Source organism: Xenopus laevis, chromosome 1L (assembly GCF_017654675.1).
Source record: "Xenopus laevis strain J_2021 chromosome 1L, Xenopus_laevis_v10.1, whole genome shotgun sequence".
In the NCBI taxonomy this organism is placed as follows: domain Eukaryota; kingdom Metazoa; phylum Chordata; class Amphibia; order Anura; family Pipidae; genus Xenopus; species Xenopus laevis.
In genome coordinates this window covers 81,991,292-82,010,702 of record NC_054371.1, presented here as the reverse complement: position 1 = coordinate 82,010,702, position 19,411 = coordinate 81,991,292, and the positions used below count along the sequence as shown (strand labels likewise).

General features: G+C 40.8%; 1 protein-coding gene across 5 annotated transcripts in view; it reads left to right on the top strand.

Moving 5' to 3' along the window:
- grid2.S (glutamate receptor, ionotropic, delta 2 S homeolog) overlaps nt 1–19,411 on the top strand; it is a 612,233-nt gene that overhangs the window by 488,938 nt on the left and 103,884 nt on the right. For all 5 annotated transcript variants that reach the window (XM_018252173.2, XM_018252166.2, XM_041590791.1 and 2 more), the window contains 2 exons: nt 828–1,140; nt 18,472–18,610. In XM_018252173.2, coding sequence (XP_018107662.1) covers nt 828–1,140; nt 18,472–18,610 — 452 coding nt within the window. The remainder of the gene's footprint in view (nt 1–827; nt 1,141–18,471; nt 18,611–19,411) is intronic.

The following is a 19,411-nucleotide window of genomic DNA, read 5'->3' as shown; positions in this document are numbered from 1 at the left end:
CCAAACTAAAAAAAACAAGAAGGGGAAAAATCACAGAAAAGATGCAAAGAACACAACTTTTTTGTATTGCTGCAGAAAAATACCCAAAAACTTCTAAAATCATGAATCAATGAAAAATCTGCCAGTTGTAAAAGGGACATCTGCTATTGACTTTTATACGATTTTTAGCAGGAATATTTTCGCATTTGGAATTGTCGCAGTTTTGTCACATAATAAATCGAGAAGAAGAAACTTTTTTTTTTCTTCAACTTTTTTGTCATCGAAAAGCCAGACCCCAAAAAGTCGCAACTTAATAAATTGGCCTCTTAATGTTGATGGGCTTTGTCACAATACAATCCCTCCATTTACTTTATAATTTCTCTAAATGAAAAATACTGTACATTTCCCTTTCATAAACTGCAAAATATATACTTTATTTTACTTATTTTCAATTAGTAATGTCACAATATCATAAAGCGAAGTGGCAGATTAACACGTTTTAGCAGTAAAATCTCATGCTGTTAAATAGTCAGCATAGCTCAAAACAAGTTTAATATGTGATGTTAGGTAGAATACTTGTTTCAGCTGCTTAAATATACTTAAATATTTTTTTCCAGAAGTGCCTTCCGTATGGTAAACAGAACACATTGCAGTATAGCTGCAGGATTTTGGGTTAACCTTCAAAGAATATTAGCGATTTTACATGTATTGGCTAGGTACTTTTGTTTAAAAAAAAAAGTCCTTCTATGGCTACCTTCTCAAGGCATTTTTAGTTCAAATTAATTCATATGTATTTTGACCTTTACATTTTAAATATATGTATAATTCTATATTTTTTTTTTCTGAAGCGAGCGGATATGGGAATTTCTGCTCTGACAATTACACCAGACCGAGAGAATGTAGTTGACTTTACAACACGTTATATGGATTATTCAGTTGGTGTACTACTGAGAAAAGCGGAGAAAACAGTGGATATGTTTGCTTGTCTTGCACCATTTGACCTATCCCTGTGGGCCTGTATTGCCGGAACAGTTCTTTTGGTGGGGCTACTTGTCTACTTATTGAATTGGCTTAATCCTCCACGTCTGCAGATGGGATCTATGACTTCAACAACCCTGTACAATTCCATGTGGTTTGTGTATGGATCATTTGTACAGCAAGGTAAATATAGTAATGTAAAAAAATATATGAATAACATTGTTTTAGTTTTCAGTTTCAAATGTCTGTTGGTTGGGTTTGGACTGGCCTTCTGTTTCCCTTTTTGTTTATAAAAATTTTGTCATAGAACAGTTGAATGAGTGTGCAGGTGCAGCAACCCAAGAGGACAAAAAGAGGAAAAGTACCCTAGTACCACCCACCTTTCAGTCACTGGTTGGTCCTCTTTTTCTTGTTTGATAAACATTCATGAGAACTCCATGTGTTGATCGCCTTTTGGGGGACAACACAAGCACAGGTAGCTTGCAATTATGTGTGGATAACTTATAAGTAATCACATCATATTCCAAGCTGAGCAAAATCACTTCCAGACTTTAAATGGCTTTTCTTCAGTCTGATGCATTTTAGGTTTGATTGTCAAAGCTACAGGAAAATAGCTTAATACAAACTTAACGGTATTGTACTTGTTCCTCTTGGAAAGAAACCAAGCGTTTTCTTACTATCACTTTAAATAGATAATCTAACTTTAAAAGGAATCTCATAACAGAAGGTTATACAGTAGCTGATGGAACACAGTATAAAGCACAATAGCTGTCTTTGTTTTCGGAATTAATTTTTCTTTCCTCAAGTGCCTCTGGGCTCCAAACAGATTTTTGCAAGTAATGCGGAGTTTCATCTTTATCAGATTGATTTTTTTTAATTGTTAAATGTTCATTGCTCTTGCCTTCTAGAAGTTTAACAGAAAAACCAATATTAATTTAATTTTCTCACCTTCTCTATTTTTCTTTGTCATTTAGCAGATATGAAAATAGATTGGTTTTGTGCTGTAATCTGAAAAATGACAGTTCAGGCTGAGTAAAAAAAACAACAATCTGAAATGAAATAGGACAACTATTGGAAGATAGTGGAGTACAGAGTAGAGATTTAATCATAAAGTCCCATTAGGATACCAAATATCAGTGAAGTATTGAAGTCCTTTCATTAGTATTGTCATTTAATATTTCACATTTAGTTTAACAAAACACAAACTTTATTTCCTAAAGCGTTACTGTTTACTGGCTCAGTATAAACAGTATAATTGGAGATGACACATTGGTTGGGTAATTGCATTTTTTCAGCAGTGTTAAATCACCAGGATTTTCAGTACTCAAAAAAGAGCTTTTACTTATATGTGTTATAATTACACCAGTCTTTGCAAAGCTCAGACTACCCGTGCAGCAGTAATCAAAATACTGTAAGTTATGATCTACCTTTTGCCCAATCTAGTCCTTCACTCATTTTCTTTAAAGGTCAGCTAAAGCTGCAATAGAAATTATTTTTGATGAAAACATCTGTATTATCAATATAGATAGATAGATAGATAATACAGATGTTTTCATCAATACATACATATATATATATATACATACATATATATTTATATACACACTTTGTGCTTTCAGGAGATCAGAAAAGAGATCAGGAAAAAAAAATATATAACATTTCTTATATAACTAGTTCCAACACAGAAAAGAGCTATCTTCATAAAGAGGCAGTGGCCCACTGAATACAAGGCTATCTTCCAGCGACAGTCCTGGCTGTTTGTTTACCCTCAATTCCCTGTTTGTTGCTGCTTTTATTGCTGGAAGTATTAAACATATTTCTTTTAGCTTTATAAAGCCTTTAGATCCAAAAGCAAAAACTATACAGCAGTGGTAGTGATAATTTTTATATCAGAATTCTCTGTAATTTTTTTGGGCTGCCTAATTTGGAGTGCTATGGAGTACAAATGGGAGTATTTATGGAAGCTTTATGTTCCCTTTAAGTTATTGCTAGTTATGTTAATTTCATGCTTAACTGTAGGTGTATGATACTGATGTAACAACAGAAGTGAACCTGTAGCAGAGAAACTTGTTAATCAGAAATTAGATTTATTAGATGCCATGTGGCATTAAAAGCAAATTAACTAAGGTTAATGTAGTAGTATGAAAAAGTTTGGGAACCCCTCTCAGCCTGCATAATAATTTACTCCACTTTCAACAAAAAAAAGATAACAGTGGTATGTCTTTCATTTCCCAGGAACATCTGAGTACTGGGGTATTTTCTGAACAAAGATTTTTAGTGAAGCAGTATTCAGTTGTATGGAATTAATTCAAATGTGAAAAACTGGCTGTACAAAAAGGTATAATTTTGCTAATTTGAATGCATGTAACTGCTCAATACTGATTACTGGCAACACCAAATTATTTGGATCAGCACATTAAGCCTTGAGCTTCATAGGTAGGTGTGTCCAATCATGAGAAAATGTATTTAAGGTGGCCTATTGCATATTGTGCTTTTGTTTGACTCTCCTCTGAAGATAGCCAACATGGGATCCTCAAAGCAACTCTCAAAATATATGAAAGCAAAAATTGTTCAGTATCATGGTTTAGGGGAAGGCTACAAAAAGCTTTCTCAGAGGTTTAAACTATCTGTTTCAACTGTAAGGAATGTTATCAGGCAATGCAAGGCCAAAGGCACAGTTGCTGTTAAACCCAGGTCTGGCAGGCCAAGAAAAATACAGGAGCAGCATTTATGGAGGATTGTGAGAATGGTTTCAGGAAACCCAAAAATCATCTCCAAATACCTGCAAGAACATCTTGCTGCAGATGGTGTATCTGTACATCGTTCTACAATTCAATGTAATTTGCACAAAGAACATCTGTATGGCAGGGTGATGAGAAAGAAGCTCTTTCTGCATTCATGCCACAAACAGTCGCTTGTATGCAAAAGCTCATTAAGACAAGCAACAGTCATTTTGGAACAGAGTGCTTTGGACTGATGAGACTAAAATTTATTATTTGGTCATAACAAAATGCACTTTGCATTTCAAAAGAACACTGTATTCCAAGAAAACACCTACTGTCAAATTTGGGGGAGGTTTCATCATGCTGTGTGGCTAGTTCAGGGAATGGACCCTTGTTAAAGTCGAGGGTCAGATGAATTCAACCCAATATCAACAAATTCTTCAGGATAATGTTCAAGCATCAGTCACAAAGTTGAATTTACGCAGGGGTTGGATATTCCAACAAGGCAATGACCCTAAACACACTTACAAATCTACAAAGGTATTTATGCAGACGGAGAAGTACAGTATTCTGGAATGGCCATCACAGTCCCCAGACTTGAATATCATCAAAAATCTATTGGATGATTTAAAGCAGGCTGTCCATTCTCGGCAGCCATCAAATTTAACTGAACTGGAGAGATTTTGTATGGACAAATGGTGACAAATACCACCATCCAGCAGCCAGACACTCATCAAAGGCTATAGGAGGCGTCTAGAGGCTGTTACATTTGCAAAAGGAGGCTCAAGTAAGTATTGATGTAATATCTCTGTTGGGGTGCCCAAATGTATGCACCTGTCTAATTTTGTTATGATGCATATTGCATATTTTCTGTTAATTCAATAAACTTTGTCACTGCTGAAAAAAAAAATGTTTCCATAAGGCATGTTACTGTATATATTAAAAGGAAGTTGCTACTTTGAAAGCTCAGCCAATGATAAACAAAACTCCTAAGAATTAAGAGGTATTCCCAAACTTTTTCATATGACTGTATAATGATAATTTATCAGATAGAGAAGGTGTTTACTCTGTTCATTATGAAGTGAGTTCATAAATGTCCCTTCATTTGAAAGCAAAGAAAAAGCTGAAAGTGAGATTGTTTTAAGAAGGCACTATTCATTTAAGAAAACAAACACATGTCTGCAGAGAATGGTCAGAATTTGTGTTATCATGGAGTGTTTGGAAGGACTGCTAGCATTGGAACACAGTCAGTGCTGCTTCCTTTATAGATGATATTCTGTGTGGTTAATGTTGCACAGAAGTTGGATGGCCATGACTTGGATGACATTTTTAGAGCACCAATTGACACAAAAACCTATTGTTTGTTGCCAGAGTTTGTGAGGTGAGATGAGCAATCGCAGAACACAATGCATATCCTTATGTGAAACAAGTTTTGCCACTTTCCAGCATGGCTCTGGCATTAGGATATACATTAGGTAGATAATTTGATGATGGATTTGTTGTAGTGATGGTAAGAATTGTGTTTTTTTTGCTGCTAAATTGAATGACAATTTATTGTTCCCTTTAACAAGCAGTTGGAATGTGTTAAAAAATATGGTTCACAGATACCCATATTTCCTTTGTGCCAAGCATTAAAAGATAGCACTCCTTTAATAAAAGAAAAACAATGCTCTAAAAATGTAAATCTGCTTGCCGGCATCCTTAAGTTCATAATTCTAGAACTCCCAGGCTATTCATTTACCTAATTTGCTGCCACCACAGGGTACCTCCTATTCTCCTTATAAATTAGGAATGAAGCTGTTTGGTTGCTAAAGTACAATTTGTCGTTGCTAACCTTGTATACCCTATCATGCCCAATAATTTAACTGCCACTGCAATTAGGCATATAGGACAATAAATTCTTACTGAAAGCAAATTAAATCTATAAGATTTCAATTGTGTGTGTGTGTGTGTGTGTGTGTTTTGAGAATAAATAATATGCTTTTAATTTTATTTTGAAGAATAACATATAACCCTGGGCTTGTTTCTCTAGTACAAAAAAGTGCAGTACAATAAAATTAAGCTGTTTATCAATACACTGCTAATGTGTGCATAGTGCTATAGAATAATAAGTATCTCTGAGCTATAGACTACACTGCACTGTATAATTATGCTAAGCAGTACCAATAATGAACACAGAGGGCAGCTGAACAAAGGAGGAGACAGAAAGTCAGAAACTGAAGCAAAATCCCAGAATGAGGAAAATGAAGAAGCTAGTATGAAAAGAGCAGAGAAGAGATGCTAGAAAAGGGCTGATAATGGCAACATGTGGCTTTTATTAAGCTGAACATATGTGCAGTTAGAATACAATTGGTAAAAAAAAGGTAGAAGAACTAAAGAAAGGTAAATTAGAAGAAGGAGGAGATCTGAATAGGAAGGTGTATTGTTGTTCCATCCATTCCTGCGATGTTAAATGTTCATTTTAAAATGCATTAGCAGCTTAGCACTGGGTGGAGTAATGAGAAAGGTTATGGATGCAGGAAGGGGAAGTGAAGGGGGGGGGCGAAAGGCATTGAAAGAGCTGCCAGTAAAAAAGCTTGACTTCTACACTGCAGTCTGGCATCTCTGTGTGTATTTTTCCAGTTCCGCAACAGCCAACACTGTAGTGGTGTGCGGGTCGAGAAATTCTTGACCCGCACCAGACCCTACCCACCACCTCCCAACACGTATCTGGCCCTGCCCACCATTCCCCCTCTATTTATAGACCTGAGGTGCCAGAAGCTGTAAACCAGCAGTGCTATGTGCGGGCCTGCCCAAAACCTGTGGGAACCTTGTGTCAAGGGTGTTTGGCCCGGTTCCTCCACAAAATCTTTGGGTCGTGGGTGGGTCTGGGTTGAGCTCTTCTCCTGCTCTCCCCGCCCGCAACCCAAAAATTTTGTGCAGGAGCCGGCCCAAACTTGTCCGACTCGCAAGTCCCGCAAAGAAGAAAATGTGGGGAGATCAAAGAGTGAAAGAAGAGAAAAGGGATGCATGGCCAAATGGAAAGGAAAATGTGAAAAGTACAGACAAGTATTTTGATTTGGAGAGAAAGAAGCTTACAAAAATAAATGACAAGAAAAGTGAAGAAAAGCCAGAAGGTAGGCCCTTATTGTTATCCCTTATTTTGAATAAAACCATCATATTCTGCAGTGCTTTACATACATTATAAATTATTCTCTTCAGTCCCTGCCAGGGACATTTGAAAATATGGGCAAAAGTAACAAGATGAGAGGAGACCAGGGAGGAGACACACTGGGAAAAGACAGGAACATCGATGAAGAGTTCAGGACCGGCCCCAAGAGCCTCCAGTGGCTCACAAGGTAAGTGCAAGTGTCCAGAACCCCACACACAAGAGTTTGAGTCCAGGATGGTCCTGGCATTACCCCCCCCCCCCTTGAAAATTGACCTCTGGGCGATCATATGAGCACCTTTCTTTTTTAGACACCGGACTTGCAAGAAGACCAGAAGTCCGTACACAAGCATCGCCAGAGTTGGGAACCGGGAAACGAGTCTCGCAAGAGTCGGAAATGTGGACAGGAGCCTCACCGGAGTAGGGAACGTGGATAGGAGCTTTGCCAGAGTCGGGAACGTGGACAGGAGCCTCGCCAGAGTCGAGAATGGGACAGGAGCTTTGCCAGAGTCGGTAACGCGGACAGGAGCCTCGTCAGAGTCTGGAACGTGGACAGGAGCCTCGTCAGAGTCTGGAACGTGGACAGAAGCCTCGTCAGAGTCTGGAACATGGACAGGAGCCTTGTCAGAGTCGGGAACGTGGACAGGAGCCTCGTCAGAGTCTGGAACGTGGACAGGAGCCTCGTCAGAGTCTGGAACATGGTCAGGATCCTCGCCAGAGTCAAGAACGTGGACAGGAGCCTCGCCAAAGTGGCTGACCAGGAGCACAGGCACCCATTACAGGTAGTGGACTAAGAGCACAGGCACCCTTAACAGGTGGCGGACCAGAAGCAAAGGCACCCATTACAGGTGGCGGACCAGGAGCACAGGCAGCCATTACAGGTGGTGGACCAGGAGCACATGTACCCAACAGAAACAGGAGGAGAAGATGCCAGGACAGGATACCACCACTTACAGCAACAAGCCTGATAGAGACACGGGTAACCAACCTACCAGGTCTTGTAGCAGTGAAAGTGGAACTATCCAGGGCAGACAGGTCCTCAGGCCCGAAGGCTAGGGAAAACAGGTCCTCAGGCCCAGAGGCCAGGGCAAACAGGTCTTCAGGCCCTGAGGCCAGGGCAAACAGGTCCTCTGGCCTGGAAGCCAGGGCAAACAGGTCCTCAGGCCAGGAGGCCAGGTCAAACGGGTCCTCAGACCCAGAGGCCAGGGCAAACAGGTCCAAAGGCCCATAGGCCAGGGCAGACAGGTCCGAAGGCTAGGGCAGACTGGTCCAAAGGCCAGGGCAGACAGTACAGAGGCAGAAACTGGCACAGAATGAAGCAGTCGTCTGGGAGCCTGCAAGGGAACAGGGTCTGGCTGGGGAACAGGCATGGAGGCTGAAACTTGAACAGGACTAGGCAGTCATCTGGCAGCCAGCTGGGGAACAGGCACAGAGGCTGGAACCGGCTGGGCTGCTGGTGCGGAAGCTGGCACCAGCTGGGCTGCTGGGGCAGAGGCTGGAACCAACTGGGCTGCTGGCACGGAGGCTGGAACCAGCTGGGCTGCAGGCACGGAGGCTGGAACCGGCTGGGCTGCCGGCACGGAGGCTGAAACCAGCTGGGCTGCTTGCACGGAGGCTGGAACCGCCTGGCCTGCTGGCACAGAGGCTGGAACCGGCTGGCCTGCTGGCACGGAGGCTGGAACCGGCTGGGCTGCTGGCACGGAGGTTGGAACTGGCTGGGCTGCTGGCACGGAGGCTGGAACCGGATGGGCTGCTGGCACGGAAGCTGGAAACAGAAGCACTGGCACAGGAGCTGGAGACTGAAGCACTGGCTTGGGAACAGGCACAGGCAGCTTTCAGGGAGCCTGCACAGGCAGCTTTTGGGGAGCTGCCACAGGAGCAAGGACTTGCTGGGAAGCCGGCACAGGAGCAAGGACTGGCTGGGAAGCCAGCACAAGAGCAAGGCTGGCTGGGAAGCCGGCACAGGAGCAAGGCTGGCTGGGAAGCCGGCACAGGAGCAAGGACTGGCTGGGAAGCCGGCCATGGAGCAAGGACTGGCTGGGAAGCCGGCACAGGAGCAAGGACTGGCTGGGAAGCCGGCCATGGAGCAAGGATTGGCTGGGAAGCCGGCACAGGAGCAAGGACTGGCTGGGAAGCCAGCACAGGAGCAAGGACTGGCTGGGAAGCCGGCACAGGAGCAAGTACTGTCTGGGAAGCCGGCACAGGAGCAAGAACTGGCTGGGAAGCCGGCACAGAGGCAGGTGACTGAAGAGGCCTATAAAAAGATATAAACTGGGGTTCAGGTCTGAGAGACAAAGGGGGTAACATGGATTTGGCAGCTGCCATGGGAGCAGAAGGTTGTGGAGGAGTCAAGGGCCAATAAACTGGAGGTGGCCTATCCTCCACAGGCCAGACAGCAGTTTGTAGTTCATCTGCATCAGAATCTAGATCCTCCCAGTCCTCTTCATCTGAGTCAAGATCCTCCCAGTCTTCCTCATCAGTTAAACAAAAATGGATGGCATCTTCAGCCTCATCCTCCCCACCCCAAGGGGGTTGCAGTTCAGCAAGTGAACCAAAGACAGCAGGCACGGCTGTAACACTCTGACACTGCAGAGAGGTAATAGGTAAGGTGGGAAGCCTGGGCTATACCCGTAGATTGCAGGACAGAGTCTTGAAGCCATGATAAACACAGTTCAATAAAGGTTAAACTCACAGAACAGTGCACAAGAATACAGGCAGCGATGAGGAAATCAACAACAGGAATCGTAGTCAGCAACAAGCCAATGTCATAACTGAGGAATCCACAGCAGTACAAAATCAAGAGGCAATAGAGTAGTTAATACACAGGCAAAGGTCAGTATCGGGAAATCCACGTATGTAGGGATTAGGACACAGGAACGTTAGAGTCAGGAACAAGGAACTTGGAACACAGGAGCTGGGAATACAGGAACTTGGAACAAGGTACCCAGGAACAAGGTCGGCAAGTCTTTCAGGGAAATACGCAATAAGCAAGTGCCGGGCAAGGGTCAGGGCTGGGCTTATAAAGGGGAAATAAATGAAAATAAACACATGAGGGTAAGGAGATTGTAGGTGACCAGGGAGGAGACACCCTGAGAACAGGCAGAGTCAGGAACATCGATGAATATGCTAGGACCAGCCCCAAGAGCCTCCAGTGACTCACAAGGTAAGTGCAAGTGTCCAGAACCACACACACAAGAGTTCAGGTCCTGGCTGGTCCTGACAGTCCCAGGTAGAGGTGGGTTTTGAGGTTCTGCTTATTCCTCTTCCAGCAAGCAGCACAAAAAGATGTATGGGTTGTTTTCTTTCTTATTATTCTCATGTTCTGCTTGAGGGTATTACTGTTACCAATTTCTAGGGAAAGCTGCATGGGTCTTCACAATAAGCCCAAACGTATTACACTATATTTGGGTAAGAGTCTTGACTCTTGCACCCTTTGCTAAATTTGTATAAATGTTGTACCCTCCATTGATTGCTGTTTTCTTCACAATAAGCCCACCATTACCTTGAAACCACCCCAAGTGCAGCTTACAGCTTAGATATTCACATACATGATGGTCAATTTTATCAGGGGCTACTTCACCTTCCTGCATAATTTTAGAGGATGGGGGGAAACAGAGTACCCAGAGGAAACACATGCAAGCATTTGGAGAATACAGCATTAATCCATTCTTTCAAGCAAACCTGCTTATCTGCTAGCTGATCCAGAAACAACTTTATCTGAAGCCTATCCGATGTTACTTTGGGCGGGGAAACATTTTTTTCAGGTCAATAGGACCAGTCCCTGTATCAACTTTGTACTAAAATTTTATTTCAGTAAACCTGTATTTTTGAGAAGACACCCCAGAAAATTATTAAGACACTGAAATTTAACAAGTATTGTGCTAAAATTAGTGTTAATTGTAGGCCTAAGGGAACAATAACAAAAAAAATAAATAAAGTGCCCTGCACTGGTGAAACTGGGGTGCTTGCTTCAGAAACACTGCTATAGTTTGTGTAAATAAGCAGCTGTAGCAGTGGAGGCAGCCATTAAAAGGAGAAAATGCCCAAGTAACATAGCAGTTAGCAGATACACTACACACAAGTGGACTATAATGGTGTTCTAGAGAGCTTATCTGTTATTTAGCCCTTTTGATTTCAATTGCCTACATTGCTACACAGCAGCTTGTTTATTTAAACTGTAGTAGTGTTTCTGAAGCAAACTCCCTAGTTTTACCAGTGCAAGACAGCCATTCATTATATTGTAATAACTTTAAACACTTTAATTTTGTGGTGCTTCTGATACTTTAACAATTTGGAGAGTTCTTTTCCCCGCTGTAATGAGTCATTACAGTGCAGAGCTTGTTTTTATTATACAGAACACTAACTATTGTTACCATTCAGTGGAAAAATACCAGTCCCTTAATGTTTACAAATATTTGCTATCAGTGATGCAGAAAATTGGAATCTAATCATATTTCAATGTTTATTGAATGGAGTTATTAGCATATTTTGCACTGAAAATATACAGACCGAAGATAGCAGAATAATACATGTATGTGAAAAATACCAACCTTTGATAAACCAGTCCCTTAATGTTTACAAATATTTGCTATCAGTGATGCAGAAAATTGGATTCTAATCATATTTCAATGTTTATTGAATGCAGTTATTAGCATATTTTGCACTGAAAATATACAGACCGAAGATAGCAGAATAATACATGTATGTGATCTTTAATCAGTAATGCTTTGTACAGGTATGGGACCTGTTATCAAGAATGCTTAGGACCTGGAGTTTTCCAGATGAGATCTTTTTGTAATTTGGATCTCCATACATAAGTCTGCTAAAAAAATATTTAAACATTAAATAAAACCAATAGGATTGGTGTACTCCAATAGAGATTAATTATAACTTGGTTATGATCACGTACAATACAATTAACTGATTTATTATTACAGAGAAAAAGGAATTCATTTTTAAAAATTTTAATTATTTGATTAAAATTGAGTCTATGGGGGGGGGCGGAGTTTGCCAGCTGAACCGGATGGACGCGTATTACTAGCGCTCCGTCTAAATGGAGGATGTTTTGAGGGGAAAATAGCTCTCTGATTCCCCCAAAAGCTTTACAAAGTGACCGAATCGCTCCGTGTCAATGAGGGGGACCAGACAGGCACAAAAACAGCAGCAGAAGGCAGTGTCCGCTTTCTTTATTCCAGCCGCAGTCAAGTCTCTGCGCACAGCCACAGGGACCGACGCCATCTTGGATCCGTTGCGCAGTAAGAAACCTGTTTCGCCGACTGCTATGGCGAATAAATCTCCGGAGCACTCGCCTGCCACAGCGGCCCAAATTAAGGAAATGCTCCTAGACATGAAACACACTCTGCAGAGTGATATCAAACAACTATCTGATGACCTCAGAAAGGAGATCAGAGATCTGGGGGATCGCACTGCGCACCTAGAGGAGAAAATGGGTGAGTTTGCTGATGCCCACAATGACTTAGCAGATTCCCAAAATAAAGCACACTCTGAGCTTGAACGCTTGTCGGACAAAGTGACAGACCTAGAAGATACGTCCCGTAGAAATAATCTACGGTTCAGGGGGATACCTGAAACTGTGCTTCCCAGGGATTTGGAAACCCATATCATTGATTTACTTCGAGTGATACTGCCAGATAGACATTCGTTGGAATTGGCTATTGATCGCATTCATAGGGTTCCCAAACCTAGAACGGCCCCTGATACTGTGATCGATGCCAAAAAAGCTCTTGCCAGATGGGATCTACCTTCAGCTCCTCCTAAAGATTCTGTGCCAGAGCGACACTCACCAACACGCTCGCCTAAAAAGCTTCAGAAGGATTGGCATAAAGTTTGATGCCTTCTCCTGAATTGTTTGATATTTTCCCACTTTCAGTTTGCTTCTCGATGTTGAGATATCTCCTTATGGAACAGACGACTCTTTAACCTATCCACCCCCCAAGGCTCCATACTTGGAATTGGAGTCGAGCTGTGGTTACCTGCTAACAACCACAAGCACCTTGTTAAGCTCTAATGCTCTCTAAGGTTTATTCACCTGTTGATTGTTTGCTTTTTTTCAATGATCTGATTATTAGTACATGGCATATGTTTTTTTTCGGTTTCATATTAGTTAGCACACGACATAATGTCAGTTTTATGTTTGATTGTGGCGGCCCTGTCGGGGGAAAGCATGCACACCTTCAGCAGAAATGGTACGGTTTTATTCATTAAATTGCAGGGGCTTAAATTCCCCCAATAAACGGAATCAAATACTACATGATGCCTATAAGGCAAAGGCCGAGGTTCTCTTTTGCCAGGAAACTCATTTCTGTTGTTCAGCCCCTCCCAAATTCTCCAGCAAACGTTTCCCACATAACTATCATGCCTATGCTAAAAACAAGACTAAAGGGGTTTCCATTCTTGTATCATCCAAAATACCGTTTCAGTTCAGGGGTGTGCATGCTGACCCTGCGGGTAGATATTTAATGTTGATATGTGTGTTGGGGAATGTTACATACTCTCTGATTAACGTATATGCCCCAAATGAGCACCAAACCAGCTTTCTTACAAAAATTCTCCCAAAACTCCTTCATTATAAGGTTGGAAAATGTGTAATTGCTGGGGATTTCAACATAGTCTCAGACCCTATCGTTGATATTGTCAAAGGTCAGGGTGGCCCTATACCGCAGGCGCAGAGAAACCATTGCAAAACGTTTAAGGATCTTCTACATTCCCACGGCCTAATAGATGTGTGGAGAGCGAAGAACCCTCTTGCCAGGGACTATACCTATTTCTCCCCTCGTTTCGGCACACATACTAGAATAGATGCATTTCTTGCTGACCCCCAAACCACTACACAAACTATAAATGCCTGGATAGGATTGAGAACTTGGTCTGACCATGCCCCTGTTGGCATAGAGATTCTCAACTCTACTCCCCCTACGGATAAATTACCATGGTGACTGAATGATAGTCTACTTCTCAGGGACGAAAATAAAGCTCACATTGAACAAATTCTAAAACAATATTTCACTTTGAACTCTAATGGTGAAGTAGGCCCACAGACAGTATGGTTGGCACATAAGGCGGTTTTGCGGGGAGAGTTTATTTCCCTTGCTAAAAAGCTTAGAACATCCAGAGATGACACTCAATTGCAACTCGAGACTAAATTAGCGTCTTTGGAAAAGCAAGCTATTCATCAGAATAGTGCCTTGCAGCTCCCAGAAATAAAAGAAATCAGACAAAAACTAAATGACATTATCGCAGCTAGAACAGCCTATCAAAGCTGAAATTACTCAAAAAACTCTTTTATTCCAAAGGCAATAAGGCTGATCGATTATTAGCATTGCAACTGAAAAAACAACAAGCCCAGGCTAGGATTAGTCATATAACATCTATGCATGGCAAACAAACTGACCCTAAAGCTATTGCTAATGAATTCGCCGCCTATTACTTTGAATTATATAATCTCAAAAATGATAATGCAGTGCCAAAACCAACCTTAACTATAATCAGGGACTATCTAGCTGGAATTAATCTCCCTCACCCAACGCAAGCGCAGCAGGATATTTTGAATTCTCCAATTTCAAGCGAGGAAGTAACAGCTGTAATAAAGAGCCTAAAACTTAATAAAGCCCCGGGCCCGGATGGGTTTACTAATAGCTATTATAAAATATTTTCCCCTATACTCTCCCCATATTTGCTTCGGTTTTCCAGAATATCATGGATTCAGGAGAAGTACATCCCGAGTATCTTCAAGCCCATATTGTTACAATTCCCAAACCAGGAAAGCCCCCTGATCAATGCCAAAGCTACCGCCCTATAGCGTTGCTGAATACTGATCTTAAATGATATGCTAAACTCTTGGCTCAGAGACTTAATCAGGTTCTCCCTTCCCTTATTGACCCGAATCAAGTTGGGTTTGTTCTCCATAGACAAGGTTCGGATAGTACCCGTAGATTCCACAATATTATACATATATTAAAAAAGCAGAAAACCCCAGCGCTCCTGTTGTCATTGGATGCGGAGAAGGCGTTCGACAGGGTCAACTGGGCATACATGGAGGAGACTCTCAGGCAATACCAGATAGGTCCAACTTTCCTTAGAGCTGTACTACCCCTGTACACGAATCCTACGGCTAAGATATGTGCGGCGGGGGCCCTGTCGAGCGCCTTCTCCATAACTAACGGTACGAGGCAAGGGTGCCCACTATCTCCTCTTATTTTTCCATTGATGGTTGAACCATTGGCCCAGAGAATCAGAGACAATGTAGACATAGCGGGAATTTCTTGCGGTACAGGCCACCACAAAATTGGATTTTTTGCTGATGACATACTATTGAGCCTTAGAAATGTTGCGGTGTCATTGCCCAATTTGTTTAAGGAACTTACCACTTTCCAATCTGTCTCTTGGTACAAGATAAACCAATCTAAAACTCAAGCACTCCCCTTTCATATCCCGTATCCTAGTCTGCAAGGCTATAAACATTCTTATAATTTTGATTGGAGGGACACGTATATTACGTATCTGGGCCTTAAGCTCCCCAAAGATCCTGAAGATATTTATAGGTTAAACCATCAACCCCTTCTGAAAATGATAGAATCAGAATATATCAAATGGAAATCAGAATCTATCTCATGGTTGGGAAGAATTATCTCTATAAAAATGAACATTCTGCCGAAAATATTATATTTATTTAGGACGTTGCACATAGCGTTACCACCACGATACTGTCCGGCCATACAAAAAATCATAAATCGTTTTATTTGGGCACATAGGCCCCCTAGAGTTGCTTTCCGTTGTGCTCAATTCCCTAGGAACTCTGGTGGGCTGGGGTTCCCTAACATAAAAATGTATTATATTGCTACAATGTTGGGAACTGTAATTCATTTGCACTCCCCGCCTGGGGTTAGGAATTGGGTAGACATTGAGTCCAACTTTGTTAGTGATCACAATTTGTTGCAACTGTTCTGGCTACCTAAGAAGTCAAGGCCATCTATTACGAACCTATTGCCAACAACTCGAACTCTGCTACATATCTGGGATGTCGTAGCTAAAAAGCTTCAGCTTACCTCCTTTCCATCACCACTGACTCCCATCACAGCCTTGAAATATTTGATCCCTAATATCAATCTCCAAACATGGATTACTAAAGGAATCACTGCTGTTGGGCACTTGTATTTTGCGAATTCCTTGAGGGGATTTGAGGACTTAGCTGAAAAGTATGATCTACCATTTTCTCAGCGTTACACTTACCTTCAGGTGACTCATTTTCTTAAATCTCATCTCCCGAATGTAAAGCTCCTACGCCAAAAGACGAGAATGGAATATCTTTGTAGTAAAGCATGGGATGGTAAAGGACTCATTTCAGATTGCTATAAACAGCAAATCCAGTTATCGGATGACTTCAAATTTCCTTATATGCTGAAATGGGAGGATGATCTTCAGGTTCATTTTGCCCCTCGCATTTGGCAGTATTCCATCTCAGCCCCCAAAGGTGCCACCAACTGCACAAACCATGTTGAAACGCATCTAAAAATACTTCACCGCTGGTACCTTACTCCGCAAAAGATAGCAAAAATAAACCCCCAATATTCTTCTTTGTGTTGGAGGCAATGTGGGGAGGTTGGCACATATCTTCACATGTGGTGGCACTGTACATCAGTTCAACCATTTTGGTCTAAGGTCTTTGCCCTACTGAAAGACAGATTGGACTATACTCTGCCGTGCTTGCCCCAGATAGGACTGCTACAAATATATCCTGAAAATTCTCCAAGCCTTAATAAGAGACTGTTGTTTCATATTTTCAATACGGCGACTACTCTAATAGCAAAATCCTGGAAACAAAAGGAGACACCTACTATTCAACATCTACTCCAACAATTGGACTCTAGAGAACATATGGAGAGGATGACTGCGGAAATGCTGGAGTCCAAACTCAAATGTGGCCAGATCTGGGACCCTTGGCATCCTTTGTAAATCTCGTGATGTTAAGTCTTCTGTGATTATTGCTATGAGTGATGTCAGGAGCTTTGAGGAATGGTTGCCTACCCTAAAACCCTTTAACTTTACTTTTTATGCCAGATATGCCATATACTACTTGTGGTTTTTTTTTTTTTTTTTCTATTACTTTCTGATGCCTTTATATTGATTTATTTTATCTTCCTTTATTTTCACTTTCCTTTCTTATATTGTGTACCAAACAGACTGGATACTGTTTGGGTTGTTATGTGCTTTGAGTATGTTCACTCAAATCAAATGTGTATTTTGAACTTGTTTTTCACATAATAAACATAAAAGTTTCAAAAAAAAAAAATTGAGTCTATGGGAGAATGCCTTCCCATAATTTGGAGTTTCTAGATAATGGGCCCCATACCTGTACCTGTCAGTTTTCCAGATAGGGGATCTTTCTGCAGTTTGGCATTTCATTCCTTTACTCCACTAAAAACATTCAAAGGGCCAATAACATCAAATAGTGGAAATATATTTTTTGCATTTAATGTCATGCACCAAAAAATAAGCTACTTCTTTGCAACAAATGTCCTGTTTTATATAAGAAAGACTTTTAGGACTACAAGATGACTATAGAGTTGATAAGCTGCTATTTTTAAAAATATTCGATAATTTTCCGGTGACGCTTATTCGCCCATCGCTACTTAGCACCTAAACAAAAGTGATTTTTTTGAAAATCTACATAATTTTTCACATAAAGTAACCTTCCTCAGGGACAGAGTGCACTTTAAATTAAGATGGAAAGATTGCAATTTCTAAATAAAGATGTGATTTTGCATGTAGTGTGGATCAGAAATGGAGTGTTGGTGGCAGAAAGAGTATTGCTGGGTGTGCTGATGATATCAGGCTGTTTATGTTGATTGGTTGCACTTTTCTGGCTTTGTATTTCATTTGTCTAGAGCCATCTCACAAACTTATTACAAAATATTATTATTATTATTTAACCATAGTGGCAATTATTTTACCATAGCAATAGTGGTCACAAACCACAACTAAACCCAAATCCGGAGGAAAACGACCCTTTCCTTGTATCTATATGCTGAATCCACGCAAAATGCTGGCAAATAGTTGATTAAAGGAAATTAGTTGAGTCTGCTGTACTGCACAGATACGCACCATCCCCAAAGAGTATAGTCAAGAGACCTTCTAGTTATGGCACTTATTCTATATTAATTATTATTAAAGGAGTTTTTTTAATTCTCTTTTTTTTTACTAGCTCAAAAAACATGCTTATTCTTTCAGCTAAGAATAATGTTTTCATTGTACCAAATGATTTAGATCCAGTGTTCTTGATAGGTGTACATTTTCATAATACTTCTGTGTTTTTTTTCTTCGTATAGTAGACTGTCTTGAAAATCTATTACTGTATAATATTTCCCTACTGCTTGTTTATTTATTATATTTCATTGCAAAGGTAACTCTAAAAATCTAATGATATATACTTAATCAGTTCATTTTGCAAGATATTTAAGAAGTTGCTAGAAAGATTTTACTCTGAGCTTGCAAGTCTGACTGCCAATACGGTTGACATAGCGTCTCTCCAAGTGCTGTAACTGAAAACTCGGATCAAATTTACAGTTTGCAGTTTGAAAACTAATTTTGAGTTGTATAACCCATTGTTAATATTTTTATTTACAGGAGGAGAGGTGCCTTACACTACACTAGCAACACGAATGATGATGGGAGCTTGGTGGTTGTTTGCCTTAATTGTCATCTCTTCCTACACTGCAAATCTAGCGGCCTTTTTGACAATATCTCGGATTGAAAGTTCCATTCAGTGAGTGTCTAGTTGTCATTTATTTTTATGTTCTATCTCAGTAATGGTCTGCTGCACTTGTTCTAGTACATGAACACCTAGTCATTGTGGAATGGGGAACTATCATGGTTATCATATTATGAATTGTGCAACTTGAAAATGCCATTGGGTTCATCAAAATAAAGAAATGTTTGTACCTGTTGGTATGTACTGTTAGATATATACTTTTGAGCACAAAAAGAGAACAGCCCTTATGAAGAAGGTCCCTTTCATAATTGAACTGGCTGTTCGTTGTGTGATGGCATATTGCTTCAACCTTAGTTCTGACATCCATTATGTTTTCAATGTTAGAGAGCCTGCACTTTTTACAGACTACTTTTCTCAACTAACAATGTTTCTTTTAATACTGCAAATGAAATATCTTGTAAAAATGGAAAAGACAACCATTTATGGCTTTACAGAACATGATGCAGCCATTTTATAGACACAATAAGTAAGTTATTGTGGTTAGAGACTGACAAATTGATTTGATATTCCCATAAGGGATTTACCCTTCGAACCAAGGAAGTGACACCAGTGACTCTATTGAGAGATTCATTGTAAGAAGCAGCACAATAAATAGGGTAAAGTAATATTAGGAGTATACCCCAGTTCTAGTAACCAAAGACAACCACTTTGCAGGTAGATTTACTGATATGCTGTTTAAATGCACTTATCTTATTGGTTGTGGATATTGGACATGGCAAATGATGCAGTAAAATGAATACAACTCAAATATGTTCCTTAATCTTATCGGCCTAATACCAAGTAAAATATAAAGTT